The 23,246-nt window shown below is 40.8% G+C and overlaps 1 protein-coding gene across 1 annotated transcript; it reads left to right on the top strand.

The window, feature by feature from the left end:
• Positions 1 to 2,100: 2,100 nt before the first annotated feature.
• Positions 2,101 to 14,745, top strand: LOC119554674 (homeobox protein caupolican). The gene is made up of 5 exons (XM_037865676.1): positions 2,101 to 3,308; positions 9,944 to 10,426; positions 10,698 to 10,816; positions 11,781 to 12,103; positions 13,447 to 14,745. Exons 1-5 carry the CDS (start codon positions 3,258 to 3,260, stop codon positions 14,496 to 14,498), a joined length of 2,028 nt encoding a protein of 675 aa, XP_037721604.1. The 5' UTR covers positions 2,101 to 3,257; the 3' UTR covers positions 14,499 to 14,745.
• Positions 14,746 to 23,246: the final 8,501 nt, after the last annotated feature.

Genomic DNA, 23,246 nt, shown 5'->3' with positions numbered 1-23,246 from the left:
TGTGTTGGTTTTAAAACCCTTATGATTAAAATTTAGTTTTTTTCTAAATAGTTCTTTATTTTTGAGATAAATTAAATACATTTTATGAACCTGTTGTTGCTTAATTTTAGTGTATTAATTTCTTGATGTATATAATTTTAAATATTTTGGATAACGGTAATAAACGAATACTATTTGAAAGCTGCATGACAATTAACAATTTAGACTACAAAACGTTGTTCTTATTAGCTAAAACGTACTGGTTTTATTCATTTTATTGCTTCTAAGTACCCATATAAGAAGATTTAAATTTTTTTAAACAGTTTTTAAGAACTGAAATTCTTTCCAAGGCATTATTCTCAATTAAATAAGCATTTTTTAATATTGAATTCAAGAAAACAACTCTGGTCTCCCAAAAAATGTGTTTTCTTTATTTTAAAACGCGTTTCTTTCATGTGCATCCTTCCAAATCTGGTGGGTACTCCCCGAACCCATGAAGTGGGTGTAGAATTTCCTGGCGCCGCCAAGGGCGTCCAGCAATTGAGTGTACAATAACTGTAACGATCACGAGTCGGCCAGGCTGGCACTTTTCCCAAAAATACTTGATGCATTTTCCTATGCAAATGACACACTGGCGCACACATTTACATACGAGTACGGGTACATTTGTAAGTACTGAAAAAAGGGACACATGTGCGTCGCTTTTGACTTTGAGATGCGCTCGCATTTATAATAAATGGCAGCGCGTTAACACCCCAAAACATTAAAATACTCATTTTACAGAAATTCCCCAAAAATGTTCCCCTCCCCGGCTGCTCCGCTTACCATTAATTAGAACGTACTCGACTTGAGGACCCTCGAGTGGACCCGGCCACGCCCCCATCCCCGGATCGAGTGAATTCGGATTGTTTGTTTGTTTTTTCCCATTTCGGTCTCTGGTTACGATTAGCTAGTGCCAATTAGCTACGATTTTCCGTGAAGGGGCCTCGAGACGTTCTAGAATTTAGGATTTGAGAAGGCCAATTTCTGTCTATTCGAATGTTTATTTGGAAGAAAAATATGTGATTTATAGAAATTGTTCAAAGCATTTTTCAACAACACCTTAAATATTTTTAATGCTAATTTATATCTTTCGGATTTATTTTATTGATCATAAATACGGGTTTTATTTATATTTAGACGATCTTCATTTAGACATCTTCATGTTTCATATCAAATTATTTTATTAGTGACTGGAATTCTTTAACTGATGTTTTTATAGTATTCACAAGGGGTTTATTTTGTATGGTTTTTCAAGTAAGTATCAAAAATATACATTTGTTCAGTTTGATATTTCTCAAATATATTACAAATTATTATGTTTTTTAGTCTGTATCGCCTATCACTGTCATTACAGATTGATTATTATAGATAATTAAATAATTTTTTAGAAACAGAAATATTAAAACATTTTGGTTGTTTTTTCTTATAAAATGTAAAAATAAATAAATTATATAGAACAAACCAAGTTCGATTTTAGGTCACAATATTCAGTTACACAATTGTATTTGTATCACTAAAGTTCTTTTACATATTTATATGTGTTATTATTGAAATATAATATTATAATTATTTTCAATAAAGGTTCCAACATATTTCTCCCCTTCTTCACTTGACTTTTCTATTCCCCTTTAATAAACTTCAGATGATCCAAATCTTTAGTACCTCCGTAGTTGTTTTCCCAATTATTTTCATATTGTACTTTTTATCAAAATCGGAAAATTCCTAGCCAACTTAGGCTGAATTATCCAATTGGGAAGCCTTTCGATCGTGGTCCGCCATGAAATCGCTTCCAACGGGGAAAGAGAGGGGAAGGCAGAAAGAGAGCGGCGATTCACTTTCCAGTGCCTGGGGGTGGGCGTTCTCTGGCAGAGGCAACAACAGCCCCAGAGAGATTCCCGTCTCTCTCGCAACCGCACCACTCGTTGCGGGAGCAGGCGAGATGGCTGCTGTTCCCGACTGACGCTGGCCAACCGGAAACCAGCTGCAGGCATCCCGCTCGCACGCCTGCTGCGCTCTCTGTCACACACAACCGCGCTGCTCGCCGAGCGGCCGAAAAACAGTCTGTTTCGAAACGCGAATAGGTGCGCATCTTCGCATCTTGGCATCTCCGCCGCGTCGCCCAAACCAAAAACTCGAAAAAGCCGAGACGAAAACGAGTTACAGTCACTGGATAAGTCGCAGCCACGGTCACTGGATTGAGGCGCAGTCACTGCCGTCACCGTTGAGATCCCGCTGACAGGTTGCGGAACCCGTTTTACTGGAGCGTCGCCAGCGGATCGGATCGGCAGATGCAACCGCCGTAAAAAATAAAGTGCGTGCAATAGTTAAAAATAAATACAAAAAAGGAATCACAGCTGCGAAAGACCCAGTCAAAAACATAAAAAACCAACCTCAACTTTCGAAAAAAAATTCAAAAACTCACTATAACATTTTAAATTTTGAACCTTATAAACAAACTGTCTATCAATATCAACAAAAACTGGCGTTTATTTAAAAACTATAATCAGTGTACTCAAGAAAATTATATTTTTCAAAATATTAACCAATACCCACAAACCATAAAAGAAACATATCCCAAATCAGTTAGTAAACTCGCTAACCAAACATTTAAGACCCGCTGTCATCTTTGACTAAAGACTGAAGAGCCGCGTACATTTGTAAATCTGTTTGCGGCAAACACTTGAAGCCAATTTGGTTTGCTGGCTCTGAGTGTGTTTTTTTCACATTTTTGAAACCGGCCGCCAAAGAGTCAAACGGAGTCAATAAAAATGAAGTAAAAACGGATGAAAAAGAGCAAAGTCACACAAAACAAACAAAACATTTTCCGGCTCCGGCGACATTAACAGAACTGCTCGACATCGACAATTTGTTTTATCAATTTTCAACAAGGCCAGCAGCAACAACAATAGCGCAACACCCAACAAGCCAGCAAACAACAAAAGCGCCCAGAGTGCTTAGCCGTCGAGCACGCACGCCAAAGCCACCCAGCCACCCACCACCCAACCACCCACGCGAACCTCCCTTAACCACCCACCACCCCCACAACCTTGGGCACCCGCACCCAACCCCTTTCCGAGGGCTCCGCCAGCATCCGCATTCGCATCCACATCCGCATCCTCGATAGCCAAAAAAAGAAAATAAGGAAAATAATAAACAACAACGGACGCCCCACAGTGAAGCCAGGCACAGTGAACCCGCTTGTCGCCGCGTTTTAAGCCAACTCAGCCAGCGAGACAATGGCTGCATATGCGCAGTTTGGATACGCTGGCTACCCGACGGCAAATCAGGTGGGTCTTTATATCTGGGGAAGTCTTTTGGGCCACCTTATAAGCTCAACTGTTTCTCTTAAGTTTATATCCCTAAGTACCTTTTATAGAGAGCTTTGGTTAAGATTAGTATTGGAATTAAAGCAGATTCATCAAGATACTTAACTAAATGGTTACTGAAAATGTAATATTATATGATGTTTAAATTTAGGGTAAATATAGGATTTTTCAGATATATTATATATTATCTTTTTTATAAAATGAATAGAATATTTTTGCGATAAAAATTCCATATAATAGAATGATAATATAAGTTGAAGTTTTTTTTAAGTTTTTTTTAAATATTCTGTTCTCCTTATTCCTAAATTAACCTTGAATTCCAAATAAATTTCTTACTTTATAAAGACTTAAGATTTTATTCCTTCTTAAAAATAAGAAGAATTAAAAGCAGCTGTTGGGAACAATGACCGAACCGCTTTTAGAATCGTAAATTTTTATTATATTACATATTATAAATATCTTATCCCAAACAAGCCATCCAAAATATCGAAATCGTTTGTTTAAATTTAGTGCAAACAAAAAACCAGTTAAATGATTTCGAATTCTATTTAAAGAAAATGGTATTTATATGGCTACTGGCGTTAAATTTGCTTATATTATATTTTGATTTACACCTCTGTCATTTCAATATGCAGCCATAACTTAATCATTTAAATATACTCTTCACAGCACAATTTATTGAATTAGCCTGCGTTTAAAATAATATTTGGCACACCCAGAGGCAGGAAGGATATTTTTCACAAAACCAGAAACTTAGTGAGTCAGTCGAGAAATTCGGCCACAGATTTTGGCATGTGCGAGGGAAATCTTTAATAACGCTTGGTGGAAATGACTTTAAATTTGCATTTTGAGCCGGGGCAAGCGGGCTGCGTCGGGCAGGGGCGGCACATGAATATTCAAGCACTTTGGCACCGGTTGGGGCTCCTGGATCCACATATATCCATAATATAATGGCCGCCCCGCCGCCAAGAAATGTTTCACAATTTAGGACAGCCGTCACCGCCATCGCCATCGCCTTGGATGCATTCGGGGCTTTCGGGGAGTGGCGGTGCATCGTCCGAGGGCTGGTCATAATTACCCGGTATTCCGAGCTCAGTAATTCAAATTAGTTGGCCAAAAGGGGGGCCGCAGGGCCGAAACACTTGCAACTACAAAGCCCTTTCAATGGCTGTGTAATGCCTTGTTCGACGACTACTATGTGGTCTAATGCGTCAATGCTAGACTTATGCGTTTATCCGGGGTCTGTGTCCTGCTGCCAATATATAGTATGTACCCATATATACATATTTAGCAGGCCATGTCTGCTGGCATAAATTTATGCTAATGAAGCCGCCGGAGTGGTGGACCATTTATTATAATATGCAAACTTGGTAAATTACAATAATTAAAATAATGAACGCTCAGATTATCGACTATAATTATGGCTGCAGCCTGCAGATGTGCAAAGCCGCCTTCCTGCCTTCCTGCGATCGATTAAAAGCCGCCAGGATTTTGTCATCGTTTTGCCTCATTTGCATTTGGTTTTTGCCACCGAAACTGGAGGCCATTTAGTCGGCCACTAAGCCCAATTAAAGACTGGTCCCCGAGATCCTATCGACTGGGTGCCAAATTTATAAACCTCACAATTTATGCAGTGCACACACACACACACAGCCCCGCCGGCGCATTCATTAATTTAATTTAATTTTAATTTCAACGCCAAGACGGCATTCCAAAAATGAGGCAAAAACGGCGACGCATGCAATATATGAATTTAATCAACGGCTGACAGTTGGCAGTAGCAGCGAATCGCACATCGAATTCTTAACTTCCCATGCGAGCTGTTCACGCATTTCATGGCAAAATAACTAAAATTCTAAGGCCGCAAAAAGCGGCGCGACGATGTCGAGAGTCCTGGACCTATAAGCTACATAGTCCCATCCCATCCCCAACTCCTTCGGGACGCAAAAGGAGAGGACAGCACAGGGCCGTAAATGATGCGAGAAAAAACTAATATTTCGCAGTGTGCATTCCATAATTGATTTATGAATTTTTAATGCAAACATTGAGACCGCAGTGGGGAAAGAGTTGTTCTGCTCCGCCGCGACTTCTGCCCGAACTTAATTCAATAAGCGAGGAGCGATGCGGCCACGCAGCACAAAAACAAAGCAACTTATTCGCATTAGCAAAAACGCACTTCGGAGCTGTCCTTTTGGTATTCACATGCACACGGAGAAAAAGTGGAGACATTTTTAAGAACTTTCAAATAAATTTGTTTAACACACTGCTTGATGTATTCTGTACCCTATACAAATTACAAAATCTATACATTTTTGTGGAGCTTATCTATCACATTCTACTAAATCCCTATTATATTTTTCGTTTAAGCTCTTTTCCAAGCCCATACAATTATTGGTTAGTTTTGATATTGATAGAAACTACATTTACCATGACCGTTTTCTCATCCTCAGGTTAAGCTAAAAGTAAAAGTTTACCCCTATATTGAAAAATGTTTACTCTGCAGACATATGAGGAACAATAGGGAAATAACCAACCACTAATTTCTTAAAAAATAGACGAAAGTAGGATTTAGGGAAGGATATGTCTTATATTTTGGACATATCTTACGAAAACAATATAGCTTTCCTGCAAAGGGCTAGATTTGGAAACCTACTGTTTGCTTACCATAAGAATGAGAAAACTGACCTCAGTTTTCTTTTATTCTAAAGACTTTTTTAAATAATGCCTAATACCTTGTTTTACACAGTAAATTTCTTAAAGAAATTACGTGTTGGAATCCAAATAAATAAATGTGTCAGTACGTAATTTAGACTTTAAAATATTTAACATGAAAATCAAAGAAATGTAGAAACCATTATTCCTTTAAAATGTTAAATATTGCAAGCATTATAAGTTTCCTTTAATTTTTCGTGTGTGCCTTGAAGAGTGGGTATCTGTATGAATATGGCGTACTCGTTTGGCAGCGCAATCCTGCGGATGAATGTGAGAATATGCCAAATCCAAGAGGCAGTCGCCGGAGAAGTTGACTGCGATGCGATTGCGAATGTGAATGCGAACATGTGTTCGTTTGTAGGGACTCGTTCGCCCGGCAGCTTCCTTCGGAGCTGGGAGCCTGGGATCCTCATATTTTCGCTTATTGTTCGGGCCTGGCGTCAAGGCCCCCCGACCATCCCAAAAAACCCCCCACTCCAACCGATAGCTTTTGTTTCGCAGTCGTTGTTAGGAGTGCAAAAACAAAATCCATAAACGCATCCCCAGCGGTAGCAGCAACAACAGCGAAACGGCAGCAGCACCCAATAACCACAACAATGCCGATCTCCTTTGTCTTGGCTGGCATATAGGTACTATCCTATACCAAACCATACCGAACCATACCATACCATGCTACACCATATCATACCTCGTACGGTACTCGTGCGTTCGTGAAATGAGCATGGGCATTTGGTAGGCGGACTCGTGAGCTTTAACATAAATCATAAAATTAATAACCGTAAAGTGACGGCCCCAGTTCTCCTCTCCCAACATCTTGGCCCCAATGGGTGCGGGTGGCCATCTGTAGCCGTATCTGTGCGTATGTATCTGCATCTGCATCTGCATCTGGATATGGATGCGGCCAAGGGGATACGTGGATATGGGCACTTCAAAGGCCGAGATAGAGATTTACACGATGTCCATGCCGGTTCAACCGAATTACGGTCGATGAATATTCGCCTGCTTTTTTATTTCTTCTTGTTTAGGCTTTTTGTTTTGCTTTTCGGCTCGTTGAGACTTTCGCCTGTCCAGCTGTTTTGCAGACTTCATGTTTGCTTTGCGGTTAAAGATGCAAGGTTGAATTGCCACTTTGAACTTTGGTCATGGCGCATAAAAATCGGACTCGTATTCCTCGTTTGAGCTGCCTGCCCTTCAGATAGTTTCTTATTCGCAATTAGAGAGGAACATTTTCTAGCATCAATGGATTTGCTGTCGATGTGTGGATGGGAATTGGCTGTAGCTCCCCGACACTGCTGTGAAAAAGTAATTTAATTCCATTGCAAAACAGCAAAGGTCTAAGGTGGCAACATATTGAAAGGTTTTTTATCGCTGGATTTTCTTATTTTATCAAAAAACTGTTGCTCTTATATAAAATACTTCTCAGTCTATAAAATATTTATAGCCTTTAATTTATTTATTAAAGATAAACATACTTCAAAAAGGGTTTATTACCGACATAAAAGATTTACCCCCACTAAAAGATGATAACTTTTAAAATGTATCTTAACCTCTGCTCTTCCTTTCTTTTATTGTTTATTAGTTCAAATTAAACTGAAATGTAGGCAATATGTTTTTAAAAGCTTACATTTCCTAGTAATATCAAAAATTAGATGAACCAAAGTATTAATTTACGCTAGTTTAATATTGCCCATTTTTTTCGGGACTTTATCTTACTTTAAGAACTTTACTTTTTAGCAACAGTTTCCTGTCAAGCCACAAAATAATTGAGATAGAAAGAAGATAGTGCCAAGTGTGAATATAAAATATTCTTTGTGGCAACTCCAGGAAATATTCTTTATTAAGCTTGCCGCAATTTGACACCGACCGAAAAAGTCATAAAAGAGCGCACAACTTTAAGACGGCATTTAGGAGCTGCCAACAAGTTTCAGCGTTTCCGCAGAATAGAAACCCAAGCCCAGTCCCAATCCCAATCCCAATCCCCCAATCCGAACCCGAGTTGGTTCTCCAGAGTGAGGCTTATCCTATCTGCAGTCACCTTGCGATAAACCCAGCGACTGGGCGCTCTTCGCTGCACTTCCTGCGATTTTTCAGCAGAGTGGGTGAGTGGGAACCATTAAAAATAAACTGACTTGCGTGCCGATAATAAGCACTGTTCCCAACCCGAACTCAAACTCGGACCCGACTTGACCAGCCAGTCCACTGAAGTCCAGGTCCCCAGTCCGCTGTCGTCGTCGTCGCCGATATGTGTTTTTTATGGGCGGCCACAAAAACTGAAATTGATGTTCGAATCGCATAAAAAATAAAGAATAATAAGAAATGAGCGCGCCCAGCGTTTTGTACATTAGCGGAGACAGTCGTCCACCCGACGATCCACTTCCACTGGCCATCCACTGGTTCCATTCATTCAGAATTCATTAGATTTCATTCATGAAACACCTTCATTATGCAATAATGTCCCGGTGGTTTTTGGCGTCGGCGCGAAATTGCCCCTCGATTAGATAGCCTGCAGGAGGTGTTGGCGAATCAGCTCGTTTAGCCTTGAATTACCATTATTATTTAAATCACATGGGGAGTGACTGCGAGGTAGCTGCGATAGGCGGAGAAATGGTAGAGAACGGTAGCTAATCGAACATGAGAAGGAGATGGTTATTAGGACCGGGTGTCACAAGATGTAAGCCCGATTTTGAGGCGCGTGAAGTGCGACTTGACAGCCAGTCATCATATAGGGCGACCTTCTATTTACACTTCTTTGGATTTGGGTTTTTCGGGCTGCGTTCGATCCGAATCAAGGGGTTCCTAACCGACGGCTCAGATGTCTCCGATTCGCTGCGGTTATCGCTCCAGAGGATATGGGCTATGGACGGGTATATCGGGGAGTGAGGAGCCTACCTGCGTCCCTCATCATTTGATTGCCCTTTTGGCCGGGCCGTGCCCATTCTCGGTCGATCGATCGGTCCACTGATACTCCAAAACCGACCCGAGAACAGAACCCTCTTCAAAGGTCCCCGATCCCCGATTCTCGGTGCCCGATGTGCGATGTGCTTCGGACGAAGCGGTATCTGAAATCTGACTGTGATAAATTGAAAATTAATGAAGTGAAAATAGATGGAACGGATCGCAAAATGCGCCAGGCCAATAAAATATTTTGACATTTGGAGTTATCATCTTAATCTGCTTTGTTGATTTCGACCCGGTCGGCAGGGACATGCCTTTGCGCTTACCTCTCCTTCGGCCCTCTTTTCGATCCTCTCCTCTTCGCTCATTCGGGTCCTGCCAACTTCACCTGTTCGTGCACTGCGAGAAACGGGGCTAATAAAATATATAATATAAATTAATAATATATAAATAAAATAATAAATAATAAAGTAATTCCCACTGATATATATTTTTACCTAACAGGTGTCTAAAAGTAGGCAACAATATATTTTTTAAAATTGGGTACCCCGAAATTATTTAATAACAATTAATATCCTTTATTCACTGCATACTTTTAGATACATCAAATTACATTTAAAAGTCATTTATAGAGTTTTTTATGGATGCTAAATTTTCTATATTGAGTATTTTATAAAATATTACAATATTACCTCAGGCAATCAGCATGCAATTTAAGTTTTGTGGTAGATCTAACGATCTAACATAAAATAAACAATAAAGGTAATTATGGAAGTAAGACAGTTTGTCATTTATATCAGCTGTCAGCATAGTAGACAGCTCTCTCCACTCTCTGCCGCTACATATACAGTATACAAATGCAAAGAAATATATCATTTATGTGTTAAAGATTCCCAGTGTAAGATTCCCTTACCGCAGACATTTTTGGGCTCAGGAGTTTTTTCGGCATTGCTAAAATGTGCTCTTTTTTTGCCTTGGAATCTTTGCAGCTGACTACCGCCAATACCGACAGCCAGAGCGGCCATGGCGGAGGATCGCCGCTGTCCGGCACGAATGAGGCTTCCCTGAGTCCCTCGGGCGGTTCAACGGCCACAGGGATGACCGCCGGTCCGCTGAGTCCAGGTGCAGTTTCCCAGTCATCTCACCATGCGGGCCACAAGGGCCTCTCCACATCGCCGACGGAGGATGTTGTGGGTGGAGCCGATGGCCCCGGAGGCATTTCATCCGCTGCCCAAGACCTGCCCGCCCGGGGATCCTGCTGCGAGAACGGACGACCCATCATCACGGATCCCGTGTCCGGCCAGACGGTGTGCTCCTGCCAGTACGATCCCGCCAGACTGGCCATCGGTGGCTACTCCCGGATGGCCCTGCCCTCCGGCGGAGTGGGCGTCTACGGCGGTCCCTATCCCTCCAACGAGCAGAACCCCTACCCCAGCATCGGAGTGGACAACTCGGCCTTCTACGCACCGCTGGTAAGGATCGGGGCTGACTGGCTCAGGTGCCTGGCTAATTGGCTTTGTACAGTCGGCGGAAGTCCGCGCAAATGCGAGGCGACAGGCCGGGCAGATATCGCCATGTTGGCCGTCAGCTCGTTAGGCCCGGTAACTTGTAACTTCAGCGATTACTCGACTACCTGGGGCTGACGAATTCACAGGCTATCAGAGCGTCCAGCTTACACGGGGCTCACTGCCTCCGCCTGCCACAAGATTTGACTAATCTGTAGCTTTCCCAACCCAATTGCAGAGCAATCCCTACGGCATCAAGGACACCAGTCCCAGCACCGAGATGAGCGCCTGGACATCGGCGAGTCTGCAGTCCACCACCGGGTACTACTCCTACGACCCCACGCTGGCGGCCTACGGGTGAGCATTTTAAAATTAAGACGTTTGGCTTAGAAGAAGACTTTGGGAAATACAGTGGAACTTCTCTGAACGTAGATTTTGTATATTTTTTTAGTGGTTTTCTTGAAAAAAGAGAATTTAAATTCAATAGAAGAACATATTTTACATGACTAACACTTCACCGTTTTAAAAAACGGTTTAATATATTTAACTAACTAAAAATAGAAAATTGTATACTTACTTTATACTTACTTACCATATACTTATAATTTTACTTAAACAAATTTCCAAAAATTAGTCAGTGTGTGCTAGAAATTTTCTAATTAAGGGGGTTTAAAATATGTAGCTTTTGAGATATCCACTCTTTATAATTAGGTATGTAAATTAGATAACCTTAATTCTAAAACATATTAACATTAGGAAATTGGGGCTTTATAACATAAATACCCTAAAAAATAATCTGGTTATTGACAAACTTATATAAACAGTTAATTAAACGTTTATATGAAATGCACTTTGAAAGTTACACAAACCACGATATAGTTCAATAAGTTCCACTGTGCAAATATACAAATGGAAATCTTAAGTGGGCTTAAAATGTTGCCATGGGACAAAAACTTTCTCGTCGTGTCGTCTGCCGGGTTTCTTTTTATTTATCGCTTAAAAGGGTATGTCTGGCTTAGAGTTTGAGCCCCGAGGCGCGGTTCTGGCTGAAATAGAATACCACTTCTGCCATTTGCTGTTGACCTAGACGAGAGGAAGTTGCAAATGCAATCCGGTTGCGGGAGCGATCCTTATCGGCCACCAATAACTGATTATTGTCTTTGAGGTGCGTGTGTGTGCTTTATTTATCTAAAAGCTGATAGCAGGCCGGAAGGGGAAAAATCAGAAATCAGTGTTGCCCTAAGCAAACTCATTAGCGGCCATGATAGGACACACCACAATGGGCCTTATTGATTCGGGGTATTTGATTTTCAACCTGCAGATACGGACCCAACTATGATCTCGCCGCCAGAAGAAAGAACGCCACGCGGGAGTCCACGGCCACTCTGAAGGCCTGGCTGAGTGAGCACAAGAAGAATCCGTATCCGACGAAGGGGGAGAAGATCATGTTGGCCATCATCACCAAGATGACCCTCACCCAGGTGTCCACCTGGTTCGCCAATGCGCGGCGCAGGCTGAAAAAGGAGAACAAGATGACCTGGGAGCCCAAGAATAAGACCGAGGACGATGACGATGGCATGATGTCGGACGACGAGAAGGAAAAGGACTCTGGGGACGGTGGAAAACTCTCAACCGAAGCCTTTGGTAAGTCTACTGTTCTTACCCTTCTGTCCCTGACCTCAATTAGTACTCCTCGACGATCTCTCTTTGTAATTTCTTGAGCCCCGGAATATTGCTTTCCAAACGCCTGCCCCATTGATTCCTACGCCTTTCGGCTGGCTGACCCGCCTCTTCAGCAGATTTGTGGCACTGGGCTTTTAAGCACAATTTATGTGGCGAAGCGAATGTTATGCAACATTCGTCTGTCCGCCGTCCGAAGTCAGTCCGTTTGTCCGTCCGTCCGTCGTCCGTTTATTTGTCTGACTGCTTAGGCGACATCCTCCCCGGAAGTTGACAGCACATTGTTGGCAAAGTGGCCTTGCGCCCGCACTCCTATTCACAAGTACACTGGGAGAAAGTATCTAAGTTATTTCATAAAAACTTTAATTAAAATGCAGATAAATATTATTGGCTTACGTCTTCTACCTTAAATTTTTAAGGAAATTAAATCAGATATGTTTTTGTCAAACCTCATACATTAATCTTCTTTAAAGGTACATTTTTGATTCCTATTTTTTTATCCACATGGTAGACCTAGTTTAGTTATCATGTAGACTTTCTTTCGTCGTTTACTTACAAAAAAGATTAAATTATGCACATTATTTGAGTGTTTTAAATATCTAATCACTCTAAATCTTGAGCTGGTAAACATGATTATGCTTAGAAAATAAAATTCAATTATATTTGAACAAAAGATGGCTGAATGAAGAACGTAGATTCCAAAGAAATTTTTAAAAGTACGTAACGACAAATCATAAGTATTATTTTATTACAAATATTTAAAAACCTAAAAGTGTTAAGATTTCTTTAAATAGATCAACATATTTTTTGGAATATATTGTGTTGCTTAGAAAATAGTTTTCTTATTTTTTAGATATTCATTAGATATGAGTATCTAAGTTAAGATTATTTGGCTGAGTAATTTCCAAAGATTTTCCCTCCCATTTTCTTCGTGTATTTCGACTCCAAAGTGGCCTTGTTCGAGTTGGCGACACATAGAAATGGTGCAGTGAGGAGGGAAAAAGAGGAGGGGGAACTTGGGCGGTAGTCGGCGGAAACTCGAGTATTTTGCTGCTGAAAGCTTTCTCCGCTGGCTGCGAGGGTTGCACGCATCAACGCCCACCAACAATTTCAAGGGTTTTTGCCACTGCCAGCTGCCAGCTGCCAAGTTCCAAGTTCCACCTCCTGGAAGTGCCAAGTTTTGCAGTCCTCTAAGAACTTGTCTGCTTCCTGCCTGCGACTTGAAATTAATTAAATTTATTTTGTGTCTCCACATGGTCTCCCCCCCCCCCCCCCCCCCCTCTCTCTATGGCCCATCTAATCCACAGATCCCGGCAATCAACTTATCAAATCCGAGCTGGGAAAGGCGGAGAAGGAGGTGGACAGTGACCAGAAGCTGGATCTCGACCGGGAGCCGCACAATCTGGTGGCGATGCGCGGACTGGCGCCCTATGCCACGCCCCCCGGCGCCCATCCCATGCACGCGGCCTACAGCTCGTATGCGCAATCCCACAACACGCATACGCACCCGCATCCCCAGCTGCAGCACCACCAGCAGAGCCAGCAGCTGCAGCACCACCAGCAGATGGACCAGCCCTACTACGGCTACGGCCAGGAGGAGTCCGTTTCCTCGGGGGACTTTGCGGCCCAAAAAAACCCGCTGAGCAGAGACTGTGGCATCCCAGTTCCGGCGAGCAAGCCCAAGATCTGGAGCGTGGCCGACACAGCCGCCTGCAAGACACCGCCGCCCACCGCGGCGTACCTCGGCCAGAACTTCTACCCCCCGTCCGCCTCGGCGGAGCAGCTGCACCACCACCATCCGCAGCCGCAGCCGCAGCCGCAGCAGCAGCAGCAGCATCCCAATCCACATCACCCACATCCCCATCCGCACCACTCGATGGAGCTCGGTTCGCCGCTGAGTATGATGAGCAGCTACGCCGGCGGATCGCCATATTCGCGGATACCTACGGCGTACACCGAGGCCATGGGCATGCACCTGCCCAGCAGCAGTTCCTCCTCCGGCAAGGTGCCGCACCCCACCAGCACCACCCACGGCCACCACCCCACCCTCAATCATATCCACCCGGCGCCGCAGCGGGTGGGGTTTCCCGAGATCCAGCCCGATACGCCGCCCCAAACGCCGCCCACTATGAAGCTCAACAGCAGCGGGAGCAGCAGCAGCGGGAGCGGGAGCAGCCACAGTTCCTCGATGCATTCCGCTCCGGTGACGGTGGCTTCCATGGTCAACATTTTGTACAGTAACGAGGGCTATGGCCATAACCAGGGCCATGGTCACGGGAATGGGCTGGGACACGGACTGGGGTCCACTTGCCACATGGGTGGCGCCACCTACCTGACGGAGGGCCGTTCCGGGTCGTAAGTCGACCTTGAACCAGTTACCAGTTACCAGAAGCAGAACCAGACCAGTACCAGTTACCGTTACCAGATACCAAATAGAAACTACTTACACATTTCGACGGCGGGACAAGTGCAAGTTTAGGATTACGATTGCGAGAACGAGTGCGACTACGATTACGATTACCAGATAGCGATAACTACACTAATTATTTTGCAATAAATGTAGCCTAAGTACGGCAATAAAACTTTATTTCCTACCATATCATAAATTATTTCGCTTTATAACTTTAATTAGCATATTTACACTCAACCGCTGAAAATTTGCGAGACGCACACGTCTCGGTGGGGCGGTGAAACGGTGGATCGGTGGGTTGGCTATGGGGTCCCAGTACCAGACCTCCAGACCCCCGAAACCGCCGAACCGCCCACTTTTGGGTGCTTGAGAGAGAGACGGAGCCGTGTGCTTGTCATGTTTTTCGCCCGGGGTTGAGTCACTCGGCTCCGGGTTTAATGACTCGAAATAAACGCACACCACACGAACTCATTCATCTTTCGAGCCGAGACGAGTCGAGTCGAGTCGAGTGGAGTCCCGGTGGCATACCAATAATAATGCCAGCCCGTACTATAAATCAACCGAACTTTTTGTCTTAACATTTCCTACCTTAAGTGCTTAATCCACACAACTTAATAATTTTAAATAGCTACCGCACTAGACCTTAAGAAATTTCACGTTGTATTAGTGCTAATATCCTAAATTGGAGGAACGGAACATTGGCTTCCCCCGAATCCAAATCCTAGTCTTAAGAAGTAGTTAAGATTTTCGCCTAACCCTTCGACTTTATGCATTAGACTTATACTCGGCCAAATAATTAATCCGTGCAAACATAAATAGTTACTTAACCGTAATCATGTAATTAGTTACCTTATTCGTTTGATAAATTTGTAGAGAAATTTAAGTATCTGTGATATATGCATATAAACACATACGTACGTACGTACTATACGAGCAATTAGCTGCGGTAATTTAGTTAATTCACACATACTTCTTCGTACACAAATGCACTTACGTTCAGCAACTGGTTCAAGACATTTCTAATGGCATACATTTAGTAATTGTAAATAGTATTTATGTAAATTTGCAAATTTAATGATAATAAAGTTGAATAAAATAATTCATTTTTCTGCTTCTTATTTAATGGATTACCGGAAGGAGTAGAGTAAGAATTTATGGGCTTGTTTGTTGGAGTTTCAATTATTTTTTCAGGGGATTTACTGATTAGGTATACTAATGTGGAAGTGGCTCCTCCGTTAGTCAGCATTTTTGAATGTTTCAGATTAAGAAAAAAATTTATGTTAAGATACAATTTGGAAAAGGTTTGATTAAAACATCAAATATTAGGAAAAGGATTACTCATCAGAAATGTGTTTAGATAAAATGAATCCTAAAACTTCGAAGAAATAGTTTATTTCCTAATTATTTGTATTACCATAAATTATTTTTTTACATTTAATTGCAAATTTTTAAATAATATTTTAAAGTATATAAAAAAGTTTAACATAAATCTCAAAGCAAACTTAATAAATATCCATAGCCATAGTCTCCTTAGAGTTTTCTATTTACTTTAAATATCAAAATAGCCTATACCCTACTTAAACATAATTCTCACTATTTACAGAACATTTAAAAGTATACTAATTAATCTTACTTGATGTTGAATACTTATTTAAAATTTCATATTTTTGGGGTATCCTTATATTATTGTTATTTATTGCAGTCCCCTTTAAATTAAAAATGTTTTTAAAAATGATCACATATTAATAAGAGTGAGCGCACCGACCCAATGAACTTAATTAATCGCAGCGAACAAGGGAGCGGTCGCATTTTTCGAAGAAATATGTAGATATAGATATACATTCAATCACGGGCCTCATGTGTGTGTCGTGTGTCACATCTATAAATGAAAGTAATAAATCGTCGGTGTCGCATTATAATTATCGACCTACCCATAACAGCTCAGCAATGGAATTCCACGGACTCGGACAATACCAAACTCTGTAATTCAGATTGACAGTTGATCGCCTTATAATGATCGCAATATATTGAACAAAAAATTGGGTAAGCAGCTACCTGTGCGTAACCAACTGGGAGGCAACAACTTCATTTTATCAGATCGATATACTTCGCTAGAAACACGTTTCTAATTAGAGGGACTCGCCTAACGCCTTTTATAAAGACTGAGCGGTCTTAGAATAGAATACATTTTTTGAATGCCACATAAAAAAAGAGTTAATCAGATAACATATTATTTCCATCTTATTTTTAAAATTTTAAGAATCTTATAACATTATTTAAAATTAAATTAGTGCCACATTTCTGGCTTTATCTAATCGGTCTATAAACGTTGTTCATGTATTTTTGATGTAAGTATGAACAAAGGTTTTTTAGAGCAACAGAAAAATACAAATAACCGTCTTAAGCCAACTGTTTTAATTTATTAATTTTTTGAAAACCAGATACTATTATACTTTGAGTTTTAAGTCAAATTTTTATTTAAATTATAAATATAAACGCGGTATTAGAATCATTTGATTTGAATAAATATTTCTTGCTATACCTTAAAATGGGTATGCTGTAAAAACTGAATTTTTAAAATGAGGCTTATATAAAACCTTTTAAAAGATTTCAGTGCAACAAATCCAGAGCGACTTCAACGAATGCAACTTCAATGCAATTCAATTAAACCTTCAGTGGGCCGAGAGGACAATTAGATAAATTTTGGAATTTTCAAATTAGCCGCCTGAATCATGGCAGCATCTGCAGTCAATTGCACTTTTTCGCAAATGCATGGGATGCAACTGCCGACTGCCAACTGCCGCCAGCAACAAAGTCCAGAGCCCAGAGTCCAGATCATAATGAGACCAGTTGGCTTTTGTTGGAGGCTGGCTTTGGCCATTTTATCCGCCGAGTGGAAAATGACAACATTAATTTAGCGCTTTGTTCTGTGCGAATCGGGCTGGGCCACATTTTAAATTAACCCAAAACATGTTTAGGGGTTTTCCGCACAATTGCCTCTTCGGTGCAATGTGGCAAAAAGGATTTCGCTCCGGCTGCATAAAGGATTGCAGCATCTGATGCCCATTTCGCTTTCGGGGTGGTTGTAATTGAAAAGTCAGGAACAATGAAATGGCTTTAGCACATGCAAAGCAGGCAGTGCATATAATCAGACATGCATCTTTTTAATTGTGCAACGCTTGTGGAAAATACATTTTATTGTTTTAGGGAAATACTAGATAAAAGGATTGCCTTTAATAGCATTTTTGTGAATACAGATTAGTAAGCTTATAAATAAGAAGAAAATAGTTATTGTACTAAATTTGTTTAGTTACTAAAATTTCAAAACCATTTTAAAAAAGTTGATTACTCAACATGATTTATGGGAAAACTTTGAAACCTTTTTTAACTTAAAGTTTTTAGCAGCAATTAGCCATAATATTACATGTAGAATTATTAATTTGGTAAAGTGGTGATTGTACAAATAAAAATGCAACTTCAGTTAAAATAATTACCAACATATTGTATTATTCGTTCGACCATATCCACTTTACAAGTTTGAAGTAGCTACTCTTAATTTCAAATTTAGAATTATGTATCTGGTAAAATTGAACCTTTACATGTGAAAATGTAACGTTAATAGAAAATAATTACCAGCAATGTTAATTTACCTTAATGTTTTTTGTACGAAAATACAGCTTACAAGCTACACGTTGATTTTATTCAGGTCATACAAATTGTGCTTTGCAATGCTCTTGCATTTATATTATTATGCTACAATTTTTAAAGATTAGATTTATAGAAAAGGCTTCCTGAAGATAACAAAACAATAGGGGTTTCCGGATAATTGGCTTTCGCGCTGCCAATATCACAATTAATTTAAAATCGAAATAATAAAATATGGCCTGCACTCGGGCTATTGATATATTATAACGGCGCGTGTTCGGGCCTTTTTGTTAAACAAAGAAACTTGTCGCGTTTCCATTTGACAAGACCACATTTGTGTTGTGGGCGTGTGCAGCGAATCCGGGGCTGAAACATGAACAGGTCTATTGGGGCTTGAGGACGCACACGTAGAACATTATTCGGCTACAAAATGGCCAAAACAACAAACCGCTATAATTTACCATATTTTATGGCTGCGCCGTGGCAATAAAATCGCCAACAAGGCCAATAACTCATTCTAGAGCGCTGGCGCTGCAGGGCGGCGGTAGTTGGTAGTTGGAAGTTGCCCCCGCCGCCGGTTACACGGGACGCCTCTGTTCCGGACCCCCTTCTGCCCCCCTCCCCTCTCCCCCCCTGTGGCCCCGAAAACTTCCGCGGTTGCACAACCCACAAAATGCAACATACACACTGCACTCCACTTGCATGCGGTTGGCTTTTAAACGGCTCAATGCGCCCGCTGATGGAACTACCATTTGGCTATATATGGCCATATATATATAGCCGGGCTTTGGGCCAGCAGCTCTAATTTGTAGCTCCCCTGCAACTCCCACCCCCTGCGCTGCTATTTTCAAATTTATCTATGCCGAAACGTGCATTGATGGCCTGCATGTTTATTGCCCGCCTGTCGTCGTTTTGCATTTGCAGTTCCCGTTCCCGGTCCAAAAAACGCAAATAAAAAACTCACAAAATTGGCAAGCAAACTGGACAATTGGCAATGAGCCCCGCTGCCGTGGGGCACTACATTTAATTAATATATATTCCAATTGGGCTGCATCACCGCAAGGACATTGCCCGCCTCGATTGCTTCTATTTGGCTCGTGTAAAAATAAAATGAAAATGTTTTGTGGCTTTCGCCCAAAGGACGCGTGGCATCATTTTTCCACTTTTCAATAAAGGCACACGGGGAAAAATGTGGAAAGTATTTAAATTTTGTTTCAAATTTAAATGGCTGATGTGCATAAGACCCTAAAAAATTAGGTACTTAATAAAATCGGTAAGTATGTGTTCCTTTAATTTGAACAGGGTTAGTCCTGCAATCAGTGATCTCTTCAAATTGAAAATTTGAATGCCTGGTTTAAGTCCGATCTCCACTTTTATCTTTTTTTTGGATACTTCTTTTTAGCTTTAAAAATTCACTATCATTATGCCAGTGATTACATGTGAAACTAATTTTTTTTAAATATTTAATATTTATTTGGATGTAAAATGTTAGTATAAAATTATTAAAATAGTATAAATTATGTAAGATACATGAAAATAATTCCAATTAAAAACAAGGAAGAACGCTATAGTCGAGTACCTCGACTATCAGATACCCGTTACTCAGCTAAAGGGACCAAAGGGAAATGGAGATATGCAAGCAGCAAAGCGAGATTTAAGTGCGCCACCTACCGGCGGAAGACAGATTTAAGCATTGTGGGCGTTAGGGTAGGCGTGGAAAATTTTTTTTTGGATCAATCGATAGGTATTGACGAGACCAATACATTTCAGTTAAAATTTGTTATCTAGCATAAAAATTGTGGGCGCCACAGGCTTGGGCGGTTTGTGGGCGTTAGAGTGGGCGTGGCATATTCGCATAACAAACCTGCGCTGCGTACAAGGCTACGGAATCTAAATCTGAAATCCCAATACTCTATCTTTGATAGTTTCCGAGATATCCGCGTTCATATTTACGGTTTTTTGAAGTTTTTTTTTTGGGTCAATCGATAGGTATTGATGAGAACAATTCATTTCAGTTTAAATTTTTACTCTAGCATCAAAACTGTAGAAGCCACAGTTTTGGGCGGTTTGTGGGCGTTAGAGTGGGCGTGGCACTCTACTGAAACAAACTTGCGCTGCGTAAGAAGCTCAGGAATCTGCTCGCCAAATCTCAATAGCCTAGCTCTCATAGTTTCCAAGATCTCAGCGTTCATCCGGACAGACAGACGGACAGACGGACAGACGGACATGGCTAGATCGACTCGGCTAGTGATCCTGATCAAGAATATATATACTTTATGGTGTCGGAAACGCTTCCTTCTGCCTGTTACATACTTTCCGACGAATCTAGTATACCCTTTTACTCTACGAGTAACGGGTATAATCACATGTAAGTTGATCTCAAACCTGTTAAAACCCTGTAACCTCCAAAGAATTTCGAGTATAAAATATTAAATATTTTATATTTATTTCAATGTTAAATGTTAGTACAAAATTGTTAAAGATGTGTAGATTATGTAAAATATATATAACACTTACATTCAAAAAACAGACCTTGGTGGATCTCAAAAAAGGGTTTACTACAATGACCGCCATTAAATTTCGAGTATAAATTGTAAATATATAATATCTACTTGAATTTTAAATGTTGGTAAGATTTCTACTGCCTTTTAATATATTATTCCACCCCTAATGAATTTTGTATTACTTTAATTTGATACATATATTTACTAATGGGCACCTGGTGCCTGGCTTTTTCCTGTGCATCAAAAATGTTGAATGGCGAAATAAAAATGCCCGCTGATCGAACGCGATTGTCGGTTCCCTGGGCAGCAGATGCAGATGCCTATGCAGATGCTGCCGCTGCGGTTGATGTTATTTTGCCGATGACCGCAGAAAGTCTAGACCAAAAAGTGTATTCTGTAATGTCCTGCGAGGAAGGACTGCGGGGCGGGAAAAATGGAAGGACAGCCCAGGATGGGACGGCACTGGGACCGTGGACCGTGAACCGTGCGTGCCGCATCTTTAATTTTCGCATTTGGCGACCGATATTCGAGTAATGAAGGATCCATTGGCCACGATGTACGAGTTCGAATGCGAATAATTTAAATATTTAATTAACACATTCCGGCGGCCCAGCGACGCCATCCTCGCGCGTGTGTGTGCAATTAATGCAGGAATAGGCGCAATTAAGTTTGTCGCCGCTCGCTGCGAGCAGGGATTGTTGCAAGCTTATCTCGTGATTCCGATCGAGCTTCGAGCCGGGGACTTCGGGACTTCTGGACTTCTGGACTTCTGGAGACCTCGAGTGGATACCCATTCCCGGCTTCGCCATACGCAACTTGCTTTTAAAATGCTGAGATCTTGGGCCCGCGGGTGCGGAGAGCCGGCGGCAGCCCAAAGATTTATCTGCATCCGGTGTCCAGTTACCGGTGCCCATTCCCATTCCCATTCCCATTCCAAAACCCATTTCCATTCCACGGACACTCCACTCCACTCCACTCGGTTTGAATGATGCGCATCTCGGGCATTTTGGAAGTAAATTTGTGTGCAAATGGGCTTTTTATTTGGCTCATGTTTCTTCCAGCGATGGCTGTCTCCAGAAGAATACGCATACTCACTGCCTTTATGTGCTGGCACGTATCTGGCGGATACCTGCGCCACAGATCGCATTTAAACTCGGACGCTGACATGAGCAGTTGCGGAAATTCGCCATCGTTGAGATCATGGGGCAGCCAACTGATGATAGGCAAGTCATAGGTTTTTCGCTTGTACCATGTCCATAAATATGCCGATAGCACTTGCATCCGAACAGATGCTGCTCAGTTTTTCAGGGATTCAATTTATTTGCGCCATTGTGGCCGAGCGCCTCATAAAATGCTAAATACTGCCGGTAGTGAAGAGGTTCTCATAAGCAATCTTAAGCCATTATTTTTTAGAGCTTAATGCCAGCTCAAATAATTATTCTAATCGGAATGCACTTTGTTAGATCAGTAGCTAATTGCCATACTATATAAATGTTGCCACCGTTTTCAAGCTGATTTGTGAGATGGGTAGCCTTTTAAAATGCGCTGTAAAATAAATAAATCATTTTATAGCTACTACGCTAGCCGCTTTTAGCATTTACATTTTTCATGACCGAGTGGGCTGTATACATATGTGTTATTTGCTTATTTGATTATTACCAAGCTTTTATGGTCAAAACCCAGTAAAAGTCCAGCACATTTTATTTGACCATGCGATTTTTAACTTTTCATAAGCATTAAAAAGCTTCTAATGTTTTAGAAAAAGTCAAGTAAATTTACGTTAATAATTAAAATATTTAAAAAGATTTTAAAATTGTTAATTTGAAATTATTTTTATTTTTCATCACCAAACTTGAGATCAGATCGTTTGTAAGTCGAAGTGGGGATCGTCGCGACCCCTTACCCCGTTAACAGGTGTGTTTATTTGATATCAGAAAGTTTTGTTATAAACATAAATTATAAAATGGGAGTTAGATTCACTTTTGCTGTAATACTCATATGAGCTATTGAAAAATCATTTTAATCAATATACAATCAATATATAATCAAAAGTATTATCACAAAAAAAAGTTAAATATACTCATAATTTGAACTTACATCTTGTTAACTTTGGCATCAATGGAAAGGTAATTTAAATGCCGTTTGAATGATGCAATACATTTCTATAGAACAAAAGTTTTCCATTTTTGTTAACTTGAAATGTCCATATTAAATTGACCCATTTTAGATAGTTTGCAATTTTATACTTCGATTTTAACATACAATATTTAAAATAAGTATGACTAACGAGCGATGTAAAATATTTTACCTTTATTTAAATATTTTCAAATTCAATCAAATTATATTTTATTAAATTATTCATTTTTTTTTATTATGAAATATAAGGTTTTGACTTTATTACTACAATAAAATAAATTTGTAGATGTCCGAGCTATGAAATCTTGATTGAAAACCCAATAAAAGTCGTTAGCCCCACATTGTAATATGTTGTGAAGGTAAACCGATGTGTGATTTACCCCGTGATCAAAAAATAGCGATAGTCACTTTT

The sequence above is a fragment of the Drosophila subpulchrella genome, chromosome 3L (genome assembly GCF_014743375.2).
Source record: "Drosophila subpulchrella strain 33 F10 #4 breed RU33 chromosome 3L, RU_Dsub_v1.1 Primary Assembly, whole genome shotgun sequence".
NCBI classification, from domain to species: domain Eukaryota; kingdom Metazoa; phylum Arthropoda; class Insecta; order Diptera; family Drosophilidae; genus Drosophila; species Drosophila subpulchrella.
The sequence above is the reverse complement of the archived record's forward strand: the minus strand, read 5'-3'. Positions and strand labels throughout refer to the sequence as shown.

Bases quoted from the DNA above. Each gene is read 5' to 3' on its own strand.
- LOC119554674 (XM_037865676.1), top strand. From the start codon at position 3,258: ATGGCTGCATATGCGCAGTTTGGATACGCTGGCTACCCGACGGCAAAT. The intron at 3,309-9,943 runs GTGGGTCTTTAT...GAATCTTTGCAG, and splicing joins GCTACCCGACGGCAAATCAG to CTGACTACCGCCAATACCGA. The intron at 10,427-10,697 runs GTAAGGATCGGG...ACCCAATTGCAG, and splicing joins CGGCCTTCTACGCACCGCTG to AGCAATCCCTACGGCATCAA.